Source organism: Apostichopus japonicus, chromosome 7 (genome assembly GCF_037975245.1).
Source record: "Apostichopus japonicus isolate 1M-3 chromosome 7, ASM3797524v1, whole genome shotgun sequence".
NCBI classification, from domain to species: domain Eukaryota; kingdom Metazoa; phylum Echinodermata; class Holothuroidea; order Aspidochirotida; family Stichopodidae; genus Apostichopus; species Apostichopus japonicus.
The window spans coordinates 7,935,750-7,951,325 of NC_092567.1; the positions used below are offsets into that span (position 1 = coordinate 7,935,750).

General features: G+C 37.0%; 2 protein-coding genes and 1 long non-coding RNA gene across 9 annotated transcripts in view; 2 read left to right on the forward strand and 1 right to left on the reverse strand.

The window, feature by feature from the left end:
- The window catches only part of LOC139970030 (uncharacterized), a 407,172-nt gene that overhangs the window by 171,847 nt on the left and 219,749 nt on the right, over positions 1-15,576 (forward strand). For 2 of the 6 annotated variants that reach the window (XM_071975587.1, XM_071975590.1), the window contains 3 exons: positions 1,150-1,218; positions 2,899-3,016; positions 3,255-4,750. The exons of 1 other annotated variant lie outside the window; for it this stretch is intronic. In XM_071975587.1, coding sequence (XP_071831688.1) covers positions 2,992-3,016; positions 3,255-4,750 — 1,521 coding nt within the window. In that variant the 5' untranslated portion in view covers positions 1,150-1,218; positions 2,899-2,991. Of the gene's footprint in view, positions 1-1,115; positions 1,219-2,898; positions 3,017-3,254; positions 4,751-15,576 lie in introns of all 6 variants that reach the window. 3 more of the 6 variants (XM_071975588.1, XM_071975589.1, XM_071975592.1) reach the window with 3 other exon arrangements.
- The window catches only part of LOC139970086 (uncharacterized), a 343,535-nt gene that overhangs the window by 144,423 nt on the left and 183,536 nt on the right, over positions 1-15,576 (reverse strand). The window lies entirely within an intron of this gene.
- Positions 6,675-12,135, forward strand: LOC139970128 (uncharacterized). Its single transcript, XR_011794033.1, has 3 exons — positions 6,675-6,711; positions 8,019-9,025; positions 9,571-12,135. It is a non-coding gene; the product is annotated as an uncharacterized lncRNA (long non-coding RNA).

Genomic DNA, 15,576 nt, shown 5'->3' on the forward strand with positions numbered 1-15,576 from the left:
AAAAAAAAGCCAACTCTTGCTCATATCAGTCACCTGGTCCTCAACAGGTTCTCAAAAGGACACACAGTTGATTTGTGATATATTTTGGCAATAATATTGTGTGTACATCGGACCACATAACAATGTTAGAACAGTGCTGCTTCCTTGTTAATATTCCTTACAAGCAAGGAACCATAAATACTCCGTAGTGCCCTTGGGCTCCTGTTTGTCTTTCAATCGCCCTAAGCCTTGTCCTGTGATGTATGTTAGTTTCTGGGATAGAGTGGTTGAAATGTTGGCCCGTCCTGCCAGAAAATTTGAGTCTAACACTGCCTTATGTCGAGAAGTGACATCAGTGCGGCACATTGGTCAGAATCGATCAGATCTTACTCTTAGCTTGGCCATGAGACAATACACAGGAATGTGAACAGACTGTGCGAATGGATGTGCACACAAAAGATCTCACTCCAAGCTTGGCCATGAGACAATACACAGGAATGTGTACAGACTTTGCGTATGGCTGTGATTCCAAAACTTTGTTATTTCAGAACAACATATTATGAAGCAAACCTAGTTAGGGAATTGTTTTAAATCTTCAAACGATTGCTAACTTTTAACTTCACTGGGAATTTTTCATCTCAATTGCTATTTTACTTTCAGAAATGTTACCTTTCCTCGCTACAATGTAGCTTGCCAATGGCATGTGTCTCTGCAGCTCCTGAAACGATGTGTCGCGATGACGTTACAGTCGCCCATCGGTCTCCACTGTTCAAAATATATTAGATGAAGTTGGCATGACGTTAACATTTCCCTTCTCCTGAATCATAGGATAGAAAATCCCTGAACTACAGTTGGACTGTCAGTATGAAATGTCAGTATGAACAAAAAAAATACTGTATGGAGTTTTTCTACATATACCCAATAGACTGCCAAAAAGTTCCTTTAAGGAAAACATATGTTGTACAGTATGCGTACATTTGGTATTGGGAATGTTTCTGTACTAAATTCGTTTTTTCTACGATCACCGTTATGATGATTTTAGGCAAGTGTACTGAACATGGAATTGCACCTTCTTTAAACGGCACACAATGAAAGAAACTGTCTATATTGTTGAAGTTTTTTTTTTTTTACACAAGGCTATTTACGAGAATTTTCTTAACAAATTGACAGCAGGACAAAGCTGCAGATGAACTCATCACTACACAATCAAGGACTAGATGAAGACATGAAGGGCAACTCGTAAGTCAGTTTCAGACCATTTACTTTTCTCTTTAGGTTCCACAAAATAGCAGTTTAACATAAGATTAACCATTTTTGTCTTCTTTAACTCTCTTGTAAGAGATATCCCGGTGGATAGATATTACTGCTTTATATATTAAATTATCTGCGCTTACAAGTATAAAAAGCATGTGTATATTGTCCATGGTTGTAACACCCAGCATAGAGTTTGGCATCATAGGGGTATTGGGCTGAAATTGTCTTAATATCTACTTTTCATGTAAAATCATTGCACCTCCTAGGAATAAAATATTCTTTCCCAGCACATGTTTGGTTTCGATGATAATCGTAACCTTTGTAGTCATGTCGGCAGATGAGTGTGTGTGAAACCTTACTTGGAAACAGGATATGTCTAGAATAGAAGTTTGGACCAATATCATATTTTGTGTGTAAAAGTACCAAATTGAGTAGAAAAAGCCTACTGCCTTTAGAGGTCAAATGTCAGTAGGGGTCAAACTGTGAAACCTTGTAATGACGATATCTCCAGAAGGGAAGCTAGGACCAATCTCATATTTAGTATGTACAGTAGTTGTGTCACATTGAGTTCAAGATATCTATGGATTTTTGTGGAGGTCAAAGGTTGGGGTCACCATGGGTCAAATTGTGAACATCGTAAACACGATATTTCAAGAAGGGAAGCTTGGACCAACCTCTTATAAAGTATGTAGTTAGTTCAACAATCCTTTTGTTTTTTGCGGAGTTCAAATGTCACCAGTGGTCAACTTGTGGAAACCTTGTTTTATAATGTATTGTGCAGTACTGTATCTCCCACAGTGCAGCCTATGATATTACATGTGTGTTACGCCTCATTAATAGGAGAGGCTGTTGGCAATTGGAAATTAGCTAAAGGGCATCCGTAGATATGAATCAAGAAGTTTCGACCAAATCTCCATTGACTTAAGTGTGTCGGTAACTTACTGTACGTTGCTGCATACATGCCTGTGCACAAAGGTGTGTAATGAAACGTTGTACTGTTTGTACATGTGCTTAATGTGTTGGAATGGCCGATATCAATTTGAATAATCTATATGTTACCTTTGCTACTGTACCATTGTTAACTTTTCCGGCGTATTTTTGCAATTGTCAAGATTCAGTGCCAACTAAAAACTTTAGGTTTGGATGTAGTAATGTTTGGGGAAATGACCAGGTGTGTTTACGAAATTTAACAATTGCCTGGTTTGATGTTTTAGAGGCAAATCAGACGCAAAATCTTGTTGACCGGGGAGGGGGCTCAACATTTGACTAATGCATGTTTAATGTAGGCTTGTAGGTGTACCACATAGAGTGGAAGAAGCCAGTTGGTAGCGATCAATCTCTACAGTATGTTGAATACAAGAAAAGTTTTCATCTCGGTCTTCAGGTGCCAATGTGAATATTGTGTTGTTATATGATCTCAATGCTTTTTGCTTATATTGAGGTATGCTGTTCATCATGGTTATACCCTACAGCTTAGTGTAATGTGTCACATTCATATAAGATTATTGATGTAGCATCATTGAAACCACACTGCAGGTTTGCTGTCTGGTTATTAATAAAACATTGAACCATCCATATGCATCAACAACACAATGTAGTATACATTTTGAAAGTAAACAGAATGATGTATTTATTTAGATTCCTTATTTTTCTCATATTTTTAAGAAAGAAAAACAGATTCACGGAAACGATGGGCAGGAGCTGTTCTGACACGACCCCTTCACGCTTCGTAGACTGTCTGAAGTAAATCACGTGACAATGGAGCTGACTCCTGATCTTCAAGGTAGATGCCTTAATCTTTGACTTTGTCATTTGTGCATCTTTACTTCCTTTTGGTAAAACATGTAGCCCCCCGCTCTGTCGTCTTAATGACAAATAGAACAGTAACAAAATTGTATTATCAGTAACGAATAAACAATTAAGATTTACGTGTTCCCATGTGTGTCACTAATTTATTGTTTGTCAAATTTAATCATATACGTGGAACATTGACACATATTTTTTTTCTGTTTTTTGTTTAGAGAAGAAACAATTTCTGATAGCAGGTCTCAAAAGGACATATAAAGTCCAATATGATGCGATTCAACCCCTACCATATATAAAAGATAGACTTTATTGTGTGGACAAGGTCTTTGTAGAAGGGGGCGTTGAAGTTTGTCTGGCACCAGAGCTAACGCGAGGCACCGGAGGATCATGGGAGCGTTTGGAATCTTACAAAAGTATTTATACTGACTTTCGGTTTAATTCCAAGAGACGCATTATACAAGGAGAGCCCGGGTATGGTAAGTCAACGTTAACCCTTCAGCTGGCCTACGATTGGTGCAATGGCGTATCGGATTCCCCGATGAACAATGTAGAAATACTAATTCTTCTTCGGTTAAGACAACTTGGAAGTGTAAAGTCTCTCTACAGGGCGATTAAGTCATTTCTTCTCTTCCACGAACCCCGTGTTAGCAAAGATGATATTGAAAAGATCATTCACAGTTGCTCGTCTGTCCACATTATTTTGGATGGATATGACGAGTATCCTGGCAGGGACAGCAATGATGATGACGATGTACACAGGATCATCAATATGGAACTGTTTGCAGACTTTGATGTCAGCTTAACGACAAGATATCTTCCAGAATGTCTTAGAAAAGAAACTAAGAGGGCCAAACTAACAGGATTCGACGACAAAGCTAGGAATGAGTACATTCGCAAGGCTGTAGAAAGTAACAACGACGAGGCAGTGGAAGAAATAAAACAACGGCTCTATGAAAACTCCATCCTTGCTGATCTTTGCCAGGTGCCTCTCATATTCGTGATGTTTGCCCATATGGCTCATGATCAGAGAGACCTCATGAAGTTCAAGTCTGTCACACAGTTCTTCAAACACATGATTAGATGTTTTTACGACCATCTGAAACAGAAATTTAAAGACAATAGAAGCCACAAGTTATATCTTCATGAAATGGAACATCACGAGCTAGACAAAATAGCTTTCGAAGGATTAAACAAGAAAAACCAACAATTGTCATGGATTAAGACTAGATTTCGTCAAAGAGTCGGGCCAGAATTATATGACCAGTATATTTCAATTGGCATTTTGGTCGAAGAAGATGAAGTTAGCGATGATTCTACTGGAGACAATGTGTTGTTTACAACGATGGTCCGTTTTTATCATAAACTATTCTGTGAATGGTATGCAGCCCACCACCTTGTCACTCTTTTAAAGAACGCACACAATCTCTCCGATATTCTCAGGTTCTTAGATCCATTTGATCTTCAGTACCTGTTTAGATTCGCCTGTGGTCTGGATCCCAATGCTGGAAAGAAACTCATCTACCATTTGAAGGGATTACCAGGCGGGGATAAGTTTGCCATTCTCTGTATCCTGGAACAAACTGGTGACGTCAACGACATTATGGATTCGGTGAAAGAGCTCTGCTCGGGTGACGTTGAGATAAACGAAGGCGACAGCGCTCTTCTTCAAAGATCGACGACACAGTTGCTGGAGATTGCATCTAAAAATCATGTAAGTTAGCTAATAAAAAAAAAAATCTTTTCCATTTTTTTCCTACACCTAATTTAGGAACTGTTTACTACTTTATAATGGTTTTGTTTTCTTTATTCTCGAGTCTATTCACAGTCATTGAAAACTATTATTTAAGCCACTTTAAATAAAAAAATTTACGTTTAAAGAGCACGGATGGCTTTCCAAGCTAATGAATAGACAGTGGTGTATTGAGAATAATTGCATATGATGTCATATATTTAAACCAATCAGAATAATCTCTGCATTGCCAAATTACACTTAAATTCTAATGACACTGATGATGAATTGAGAATATTGAACATATATACTTCAACATAAACACATGGAGTGTTAATGTTTGGAATTAGGGATGCACCGGATTCGAATTTTTTGGATCCGGCCGGAACCGGATTTTGCCGGATAGTACATGAAATCCGGCCGGAACCGGATTTTTTCATTACACAAAAGAAAATCATTAATGAGAAGTAGAACTATGAAACAAGGAGCAAATCTTAGGTGAGGTATACGCATATCATAAAGAAGGTGAAATTAAGACCCCATTTATGAGATTAAATATGACTTGAAGTGGTGTAATCTACATTCTTTAATAAAATAACTACAATATAATTATTGACAAGCTTGATACAGTATGTTAATTTGTTTGATGGAAAAATACTGCATACTACCTATGAAGTTTTTAAAAAAAAAACCACATAAGAGATTGTATCACACATAAAAATTCAGAGAAAACATGAATGCCAACAATAATGGGAAAGTAAAGATTCAATGGAACAGTATTTTGACTGATAAGTATATGAATGGTCTATTTTAACTCCACATTATTAAACTGATGAAGCTGCAAGAAATGATTTCACTGCAAACTGTATTTGTTGTATATAGCTTCATATTATTACAGTAGTTGTATTATTTTGGTTGATCTTTAGAAACAGTCGGTCAGACCATTGAGATAATTAAATTAAACATGTTAAACCTAATTTTTCCTTACTTTGAATGTTTTTACTAATTTTTGGAAATAGTTTACATTGATTTAAGTTAATACCAACACCTTTTTAAGGAATAATTCAGACCAGATTTTGAAAAAGATCCGGCCAGATTTTGAAAAAGATCCGGCCGGATTTTGAAAAAGATCCGGCCGGATTTTGAAAAATATCCGGCAGGAACCGGAACCGGATAATTGCTCACTATCCGGCCGGATGGTCCGGCCGGACCGGATATCCGGTGCATCCCTATTTGGAATTTCAGATTCTTTTGTTACGAATAAATAGCTAGTCTTCCAAGACTTTAAATAAATGTTAAATGCTTGGAATGAATGAATTGAACCTGGGACAACAAACCATATATGTTGGAAGAATTTGTCTAATCGTTTAAGTTACCCCATTAACATAATGTAACATCAGTTACTGTATCATTAATACCAATACATGGTCGGTAACCGATAATTTACAATGGGGTGATCGAAACAGTCATTGGGCAGTTCTTCTATCAAAATAAAACTGTATAATTGAACTAAAAGGGCCAAAAAAGTACACCAATTAAGAAAGTATAATTTCACACATTGCATGGTAACGCATTCATTAAAATATGTTGTTGATGACGTATTAGTGATGTCACTGATATAGTAATACACTGTAAAACCCAACCCGTAGATGAGCATTCTGAACAAGGGTAATGACAGTCAGGATGACTCAATAATGTTAATATAAGCGTTACAACATGATTTACGTAAGTTTTATGCGGAAACGTAGATCAACGTATGAAGTTATCGTTGTTTCAACTTGTCATTGCCAGTATCAAAACATTTCCACATGAAAACGACTGGAAAGAGAAGACTGCACGTATTTCCAACATACCTACCGGTAAGTTATCGCTCGCGCGCGTTTACCGACTAAGTAGATAACGTACGTCAGGGGCCAGCTTTTCCAAGTCTTGGAAGATTTACGGTTCGTATTTAGAATGATTAATGCTCAATACAGTAATGATATTCGCAAAGATTCGACTGAATCTGAAATATGTTGTTAAAATTAGCCCAAGACAAAGTTTAAAACTTGCAGCATGAAATTATCTGCGTGATTGAATTGGATTAGAAACGTTACTATTTCAACAGCCTAGCCTACAAAATTTATAAGCTCCATTTCACGTTGAACGTAGGCTGTGCATTAGGTTAGGCTATAGAGCTTTACAGATAGGCCTAACCATTAACAGTTGCGCAGTGTGAGACAGGAGTAAAACATTCGGTTCATCAGCATGAGCTCAGGTGGTTAATACATGATACTGATTAGCAAATTTAAATGAGGTATAATTTAGAGATATGTTTGTTGTGATTAGCAGTGATAGTGGTCATTCTGTACTAGCAAATATACAAACTATTATTGTTGATAAAAACAATGTATGGCTTGTAGTAAATATGCATCAATCTATTTTTCAAAGCCACATTGGAGCATACAAAGTGACAGAGACTGAAAACTATGAAGTAGTTTGTCCAGGTAGTCTTAAAGATTACTACCCTTTAACTTCCTACACTATCAGAGAAGCTAAAGTGGTTGTGTTGAAACACTTTGTAGTTATACATGAAGAACAATAGGAGTTACCCTAAGTTGAGTTGTCTGTGATAAAGCATGAGCCTTACTAAATGTTGAAATATGCAGTACTTGGATGACATTTACATGCAAAATTTCTACCCATGCAAGTAGCCAAGAGTAGATGTACAGTAGATCAGCTGCCATACTGCATTTATGCAGTGCATTAGGTATACTGCAGCTGAATGGGTTGTTGCACTTATTACTAAAATAATACTATGTGGCAGTGGCGTAGGAAGGTACTTTTGAGTGGGGGGGGGGGCTGAAGACTGATGGCCAGCCTGGGGGAGGGGTCTAAGGGGAGGGGGTGTGGATTTTTTTTGCATTTCCAGGTGGCCTCAGAAGCAATTTGGTGCAATATAGCACACTTCAACACCCGGCCACTCCATTTTGTAAATAATTTTGCATTTTCACCTGGCCTTAGATGCAATTTGGTGCTCCAAACGAGATTTTTTTCTCATTTGGAAATGAAAAAGGGGTTTTCTGACTTGCGGAGCGGGGGGCGGAATGATACTTCCGCCCCACCATATTTTTCACTGGGGGGCTGGCGCCCCCAGCCCCCCGGTTCCTACGCCCTTGCTATGTGGTACAGTACTGTAATTCTAAGGGGAGTGTATGAAACGATATAGCCAGCTTCTCACTCACTTACACTGTTCTCTTTTCATGCATAGGATTGCTCAGAAATTGATACTATGTACAAATTGAGGGTAGTGTTGTCACCAAAGGACATTCAGAAGGTGTCCCTTGAGCAACGTACAGAGTCTGTTGAAAACCTTATGGAAACTTTGAAAGATAAGTTAAGCCTTGAAGGCAGTTTCACTTTGCAATATGCTGATCCAGACTTTGGCGGTGAGATGGTGAATCTGACTAATGCAAATGATTTACCAGAGACATGTGCATCTGTCCAAGTGATATACACTGAAATTGCTGAAGATCAGTGCTATCAGAGTAGTACACCCTCACTGTCATCTGTCGGTTCATTCGGAAGCTCACATGACACTATGAGTGTTAGTTCAAATGATGACATACAGTCAGTAGAAGCCAGACTGAGACAAGGGTGTTGGCCAGAGGTCTTTCAGGTACCTAAAGTAGGCCCAGAGCTTGAACTGGTTTTTGAAGATGGTAATAGAAAGTATCTGTCAGAAGGAAAGAAGCACCTTGACTTAAGCAAAGATCACAAAAAGTCAGTTCCTTGATGGGATTGCTTACCGCAAAGCTTATCCAACACACATGGAATACAATGAAGTAGCAAAAGCAATCATGAGGACCTATCCTTGTTTGGCTGAAAAGGGAATTTCCTCTGGCTATGATGAAATGCTTAACAGTATCAAATTTAAGATGGGTAATCTTAGAGCAAAAATGAGAAAGTTGGACTGCATGGAACTAAACGTTAACTCAAGGAAGAGCTCCTACCCTGGAACGTCTTCATCAAAACACAAAAAACCAAAGAGAGCAGAAATAAATTACTTACCAGACATTCCAATTGGAGAAGATGCAACAAGTATGGAGTCTTATTGAGAAAACTTTTGCACAGAAGTTCAAAAGAGAAACAGGAGCATGAACAAGATTGAAAAATGGTGACGAGGACCTATGCATACCGTAGACAGGACCTGGCCTTAAATGCGCCAGCCGTCAACGAAATGGTAGAAAGATGCCCGCCTTATTTCTTCCCAGTGAAGTAAGTTCCTTAATTGTTAATTAACTTATTGGGGTGCTGTCTCCTTCACTAAAATTGGACATTTTGTTTTGTATTTTTCATGATATAGTAGCTGCAGTGTATAATGAGTAGTAAATGTAATCACAGTGGGTGATTAGTGTTAGAGATGTTTTATTTCTTATGTATAAAATTTTGGTAAAATACAGAAAAAAGAGGAGCAAAGTATGTGGTCTAATATGGTGCAGCAGAGTGATCTGATCAGTAATGAGCTGGTAGATGTATTTTTTAACCCATGGATGTCAGTCACCATTACTTATTTTTTTTGTCACTAATATCACTAAATACCTGTAAAATTAGTTTATGACTGTATATTATATATGGTCTTACCCAGGATTCCGATTGGCAGTTGACTACCATCGACAAATGCACTTACAAGTTGCATTTATACTCTCACCTTGGAAATGGCTTTCTATAATATTGCTACCTGGCAAAAGGGAGCCATCTTCTTTTCATGGGGCAAACTTAACTAAATATTGTTTTCTACATTTCTCATTTTATTCTTTCAGTTGAAGGCTGAGTTTTCGAGCTTAAGCAACCTTGCTCTGGAGAGCACTTTCTTTCTTCACTAGACCAACACCTTGACAGAATGGTGGAAATATTGTCAACCAGACAAACATTTCAGAACTTGTTTCACTTTGAGACAGGGGTAGGCTATATAACACATTCTGTATGGTATGATCAGATAATACAAGAGCTCATTCATCTATATTCTTGTTTTAGCAATCCTTAAAATACACTAAATAAGAGTACATACTTGTTATTATAAATTACCTTGTGACAATTTAACAGGTACATTTTGCATTGTGTGTACAATATTACATGCAAAACTAGCATAAAGGTATGCTGTATTTGCCCCAAATATGCCAGAAATTCAGATATGGTCACCTATGGTCAAAATTCTTACACTGTTTTATTACCACCCTGGAGGAAATTTACTTTAATTTTGGTTTGTTTCATTTTTGCATTCTACTGTATATGTTAACAACACCATCAGTTTATTTGATCCATCGTAAGTACAAATTGTGTCCTGGATATAGATTCAAGAAAAAGGGATTGCTGAATATTTTTGCTAATGACAGCTTAAACAATAATATTCTTTAGTTAAAGAAGTTAATAGTTTGCTGTTTTAGTGTAATTTATTAACAAAAAATCAGGCTACTTAAATAACCCTCTTAACAATTTGGAACCATACCTGTGGCATTACATTCCATTATAAACATACAAAGTTATCATGCATCTGAAGTGTTTAAATAGTTCATGTGGTGTCCAGAGAGATATTGCAAAACTCCATTTGACTGGTAATTATCTTGTTTCTTGGTAAATCTTGAAAATGTGTTGAAACAAATTGTAATATGGAACAGGATGCCATGGTAAATTGTTTCTCTGCTTTTACATTTCAACTTATGAAGAATTGTTGATTGGGTGAATTGGCACTAATAATAATCATAATAATGATCAAAGAGCGAAACAAAGTTAATTTTTATGATATGCCGATGTTTTCTTCAGGCAGAGAAATGACATAATAGCCCACACCTCTAGTGAGTTGGAAGGGTCCAAAAATGTCTGAAAAAATTCTTTCAGGCTTAAACTCTAGTTTACATTTTCATTTTTATTCAGAGCCATTGTTTGTCAAATAATCACTTTGTACTTGCTTAGTTATGGAGAATTTCTAACAGCTTGCTTGCATCAATGTGATTGGTATCCTTGTATATGTTTCATAAATAATTTGCAAAATGTGTTCTCAGTGAAATTTGAAACTTACATACATGTTCATCCTAAACAAAGCCCAATGAGGGATGTACTGTGAAATCATTTACAGGAAGTCAGTATTAGTATTATATATACTGATAAAGGAAAATGCATCAGATATCTGCGTTGTGATGAAACTATTCAAATCACAGTAATACAAGTGTTTGGAGGATCCAAAAACTGGCAAAAGACAGGGATTGACAATGGAATTCTTTTCAAAGTATTTTGTGTTCCAAATGGGTAAAAATAAAGTGCTTTGCTGTATAGATCTAAAAACAAACATTTCTCATTAAGACTTTACTTTGCATGCAGGTTTTCATGAGCAAAGACTTGTGCTTCCTCTCAGATTCTTAAAAGAGTTTTACAGAGTTGCTTTATCTTATGATTAAAATGTAAGTTTTTGAGTACAAAGGACCAAACAGGGGCTATTTGCTGAACCCTGGCTTGATTTCATATACCCCTTTCTAGGATGAAAGGTTGTTTGTGATTCCCCAAACATATCCTTAGTTTTCATGGGAACTAGTCTCATGGTAATTTCTAATTTAAGGGATCAATATATTCTGAAAAAGAAATTTTTCATATCATTGAAAAGATGAAGTTCCTGTTCTATGCTTGGTTTTCACAATTGAACAATGCTCTTATCATCATAACTAGTCTTTGTCATAAAAAACAGGTGCAAGAACAATTGGTGGCATCACTATAGCTTTGCTAATGACAACTTTAAGTGCATTCCTTTAGTTAATGAAACATTGGTGTTTTGAGCATCATTGCCTATTTACATGATGATGTTATTATGATTTACCTATAAAAATATTTGCCACAAAATTAAAGTCTTTAGCTAAAACAATCATATTGTAAATGGCTGAGAGGAGTGGTTACTTCTTGGCTTTTAACAACATTGGTTATTTCCAGCAGCCATAACATTAATTTTACTTCTGTATTTCATACCAAAGAACACATGCACTTGAAATTGGTATTTAATATCTTAAATGAATCATGGAAATGAATGATTGCAGCAGGCATGTACCCATGCTCCAGTTCTTCTGTATCTCTTAATTGATACATTTTGGCGTTGTTTCCACCCATAAAAGTATTAGGCACTTTTTATGCGTTTGATTATTTCTTCTATTTCCTTGTTAAAGTACATTGTTACTGGCTTCAGAGGTTGAAAATAAAGTTGTGTTGTTAACTTAGCAATATATAGTTTTCTTTACTAAAATTGTCTGTTGTCATAACTCAATTATATTGAGGTAACCCGCTGCCTAGAGAATGCCAAGTAGCGTCAACTTAAATATTCAAAGTTAACTCTGGAGATAATTGAAAGTGGGAAAAACTTGAATTGGTCTTGTCAGTTTAAACAGGAAAGGCTATGCTGTATAAGCTCTAAAGTATTAGTTATCATAACTTGCCCAGCTTTTGCTCAAAAAAAGATAAAGATTAAATTTGTTGGACTTTGCTGATATCTGTTGCCACAACTGATGAACATGAAGTGTAACAAAGTAAAACCAGTGAGTTGGTTGTAACCACTACTGTCAAGTCTTACTTATGGAGTGTCTGGGTTAGTAGAGTGAACTTAAAAAAGTTAAGGCAGCGGGTTACCTCGACTTTTTCAAGTTGTCCTGACGTGTTGGGTTTTACAGTGTACATCATCATCATTCCTGGTCATCTGACATTACTAATTCAAATTGAAAAAGAATCGTATGTTAATACATGGTATGGTATGGTAATACATATCAGGAAATGTTGAGAGAGGTGAATGATAAAAGTGTATTCTTTGTAATGAAATATGTAGCCTGTTATCTTCTCAACAGTATTACTAGCAGTATTTAGTATCATTGATATTTGAGCAAATACTTAGGTACATGTGGAACATTACATCATGCGTATATTATATACAGCTGTCACAGAAGGAGAGAGAGTGCTCCTTTGTATTATTAGGGAGCGGTCACAGAGAGGGCTACGTGGTATTAGTAGCCAGCTGTCACAGAGAGAAGTCCCTTATGGAGCTGTCACAAACAGAGCCCCTTAGTATTAATATGAGCTGTCACAAATAGAGCTCCCTGGTATACCCCTGAAGCTGGTATTAATAGTAGATGTCACAAAAAGGGTTCCCTTGTATTAATTGGGCAGACGTCACAAAGGGTGCACGCTGGTATAATTAGGCAGCTGTCACGGAGAGAGGTCATTGGTGTTACACAAAGCCCCCCGTCATTATCAATGTTTCGTTTTTGCTGCGTAGAAGTATAGAAGACGCGAATATAGCATTGTACAGGATTAAAGTATTAATAGATAACAATATCAGTTGATCAGTGATATCGTAAAGTGTTTGTTTGTTATGTAAATATCGATTGATATGGTTCTTGAAGGCTAAATAAATACCGTGAATTGTGTGATATAAGTGAGTTTAATTTCACGATTAAACAAAATGTGAAAAACGTTTGAGTTTAACATCAATATTCAGATGTGTATCGCCGTTACAAGTGAAATATGTTAATAATTTCAATCAGTCCCTTCCTTGCTCCCCCCCCCCCCCCCACGTAGACAACTTGTCATGCTGTATTGGCTCAGGTGTACTGAGGTGTACCTCTGCAGGTACAAAAGAAATGCTTATATTTCGTATACAGGTTGCATTTGCAGAGACCAAATCTAGGGATATCACTCATTTTTGCGTACTCCTCAATCGTTGCTCCGCTCTTAATTATAATTATGTAATGTTTTATTCTACTAATTGCTGATCCTCAAAGTGCTTGTCTGGTTTCAACATTATTGGTGTCATTGTTGTTGACAATTGTGACATATTAGGTTAAATTTGTGTTTTCCGATAAAGTGGAGGATGGTAACACTGGATTGTTAGAAATACTGTAGCTGACAGAAGGTCCATTATACCATTGTAATCACTACAGAGTGATTATCTATAGGCAGAGTGGTAGCCCGTAGTGGCTTGGTAGTATATATTACACAGTCATAGTTAGTTTCCACAGCTAGCTGCTCTGTAAGTAGGCCTATATGGCGTATATTACTTGTTTTGGATGATGATGAACCAGGGTCAGGAAATCGACTAAGGATATTTTAATACACTGGAAGGTGTTTCATTTGTTCAATGATAGACTAATTCTACATTGTATTTGTTAGATTAATCTGACATTAGGCCTTCGGTGTAAATCACCGTATATTTCGTACAATTTCGCTAACTGGGCAAGGATCATATAGAAATTGAAGTAGGGAGAATGACGTCATGCGACATATACTGAAGCCACCCACCCAACTGGTGGCGCTTTGCTTGTACGGGAAGACAGTACCGGCGCGTAATACCAAAACTACGTCTTTGACATAACTAAAGTGATAAAGTTGACATAATTCATTCAAAATGGTGATATCGTTGTGCCGCATTTGGGTGACAAATATGTGGTATTTCATAGTTTCATAGGTTATTCTTAGGAAGCGATAGTAGAAGCAATAACATAGGAATATAATTACTTTACTAGTGTCGTCTGCTCAGTTGCTGTATTGTTATTCACTGGACCCTGGATATAGTTAGCCTAGGCCCTAGACCGGCCACGGCTGTCCTTTCGGATGCGATATGACTAGAGCCTAATGACAAAAATGTTTACACCTCATTAACATTAAGACTGGATCTCTAACGGTATATCCACATGCCAGAATAGCGTACTGTGTGTGGAAAGGGAGTGGGGAGGACGGAGATAATGCTTGTTCACGGCATTTTTCAGGACAACTATGACACTATTTGAGTGGATCACTAAAATAATACAAGCAAGAACAATTTTTGCCATATGTCTCTCAGATACCGAAATTAACACTTTTCAGACATTAAAAGTTGCACAGACACTCTACTTACTCGAGTCATTAGAGGAGATCAAAAAAAGGTGTCAAAGTTGGTTCTTAAATCAGGAGTATAATACATTCTATTCTGGTCGCCATAACATGTCTCTGTTGTTCAAAATACACCTACTCTTTCAAAAAATGGGTAAAATAAAATTCAGTTACAAAGTCGAATGCACAATGCATATGTGAAAGACTTACAAATTATCTGGCTTCTTTCCGAACACTTCAAAGCGCCCTCACTTTTTTCAAGGCTTCACTGCTTAAACAAACGGCGATAAACTGTGTCAGCATTCTTCCTCAGTTCAATTTCTATGACGAGGATACAGTAACGTTAACATGGTGTTCAAGTTGACCAATCAGTGTCCAGGACTGGGTATTCTTTGTGACATCCGGAACATGCATATATGTTGTTAATGACAACCGTTAATGAGCTTGGTTGTCCGATTAATCTGTGATGGTTTTAGTCATAACTTCTTCGCTTTTATTGCAGGTGCATACTAGCTAGAATTCTGTTCATAAATATAGCCTACCATTGGTCTACTGTACGTTAAAGGACCAAGCGTCGAACTGGCTTATCCGTGACCGAAATAACTTCAAAAGGGTTGCTGTAACAAAGACCCCTCCTTTGAATATCAATTACAACTAACTAAATTTCACCTTCACCGCGCACTACAATGAAACGTATTTGTAAACAGTTTTTCTAGTTATTTGTAGATTTTATCACATATGCAGACTGGCTGTAACATTTACCTTCCTTACACGACATCTTTGTGTGTGGCTTTTGCTGCTTGGGTGTATCAAGTCTGTAACATATGCCGTTTAGATGACCAGAATGAAACTAATCGGTGCTGTTAGCTCCGGAAAATTGTTAGCCTATCTGTTTTAGAAAAGGCCAATTTATTAGGGAATTTTTGTTTATC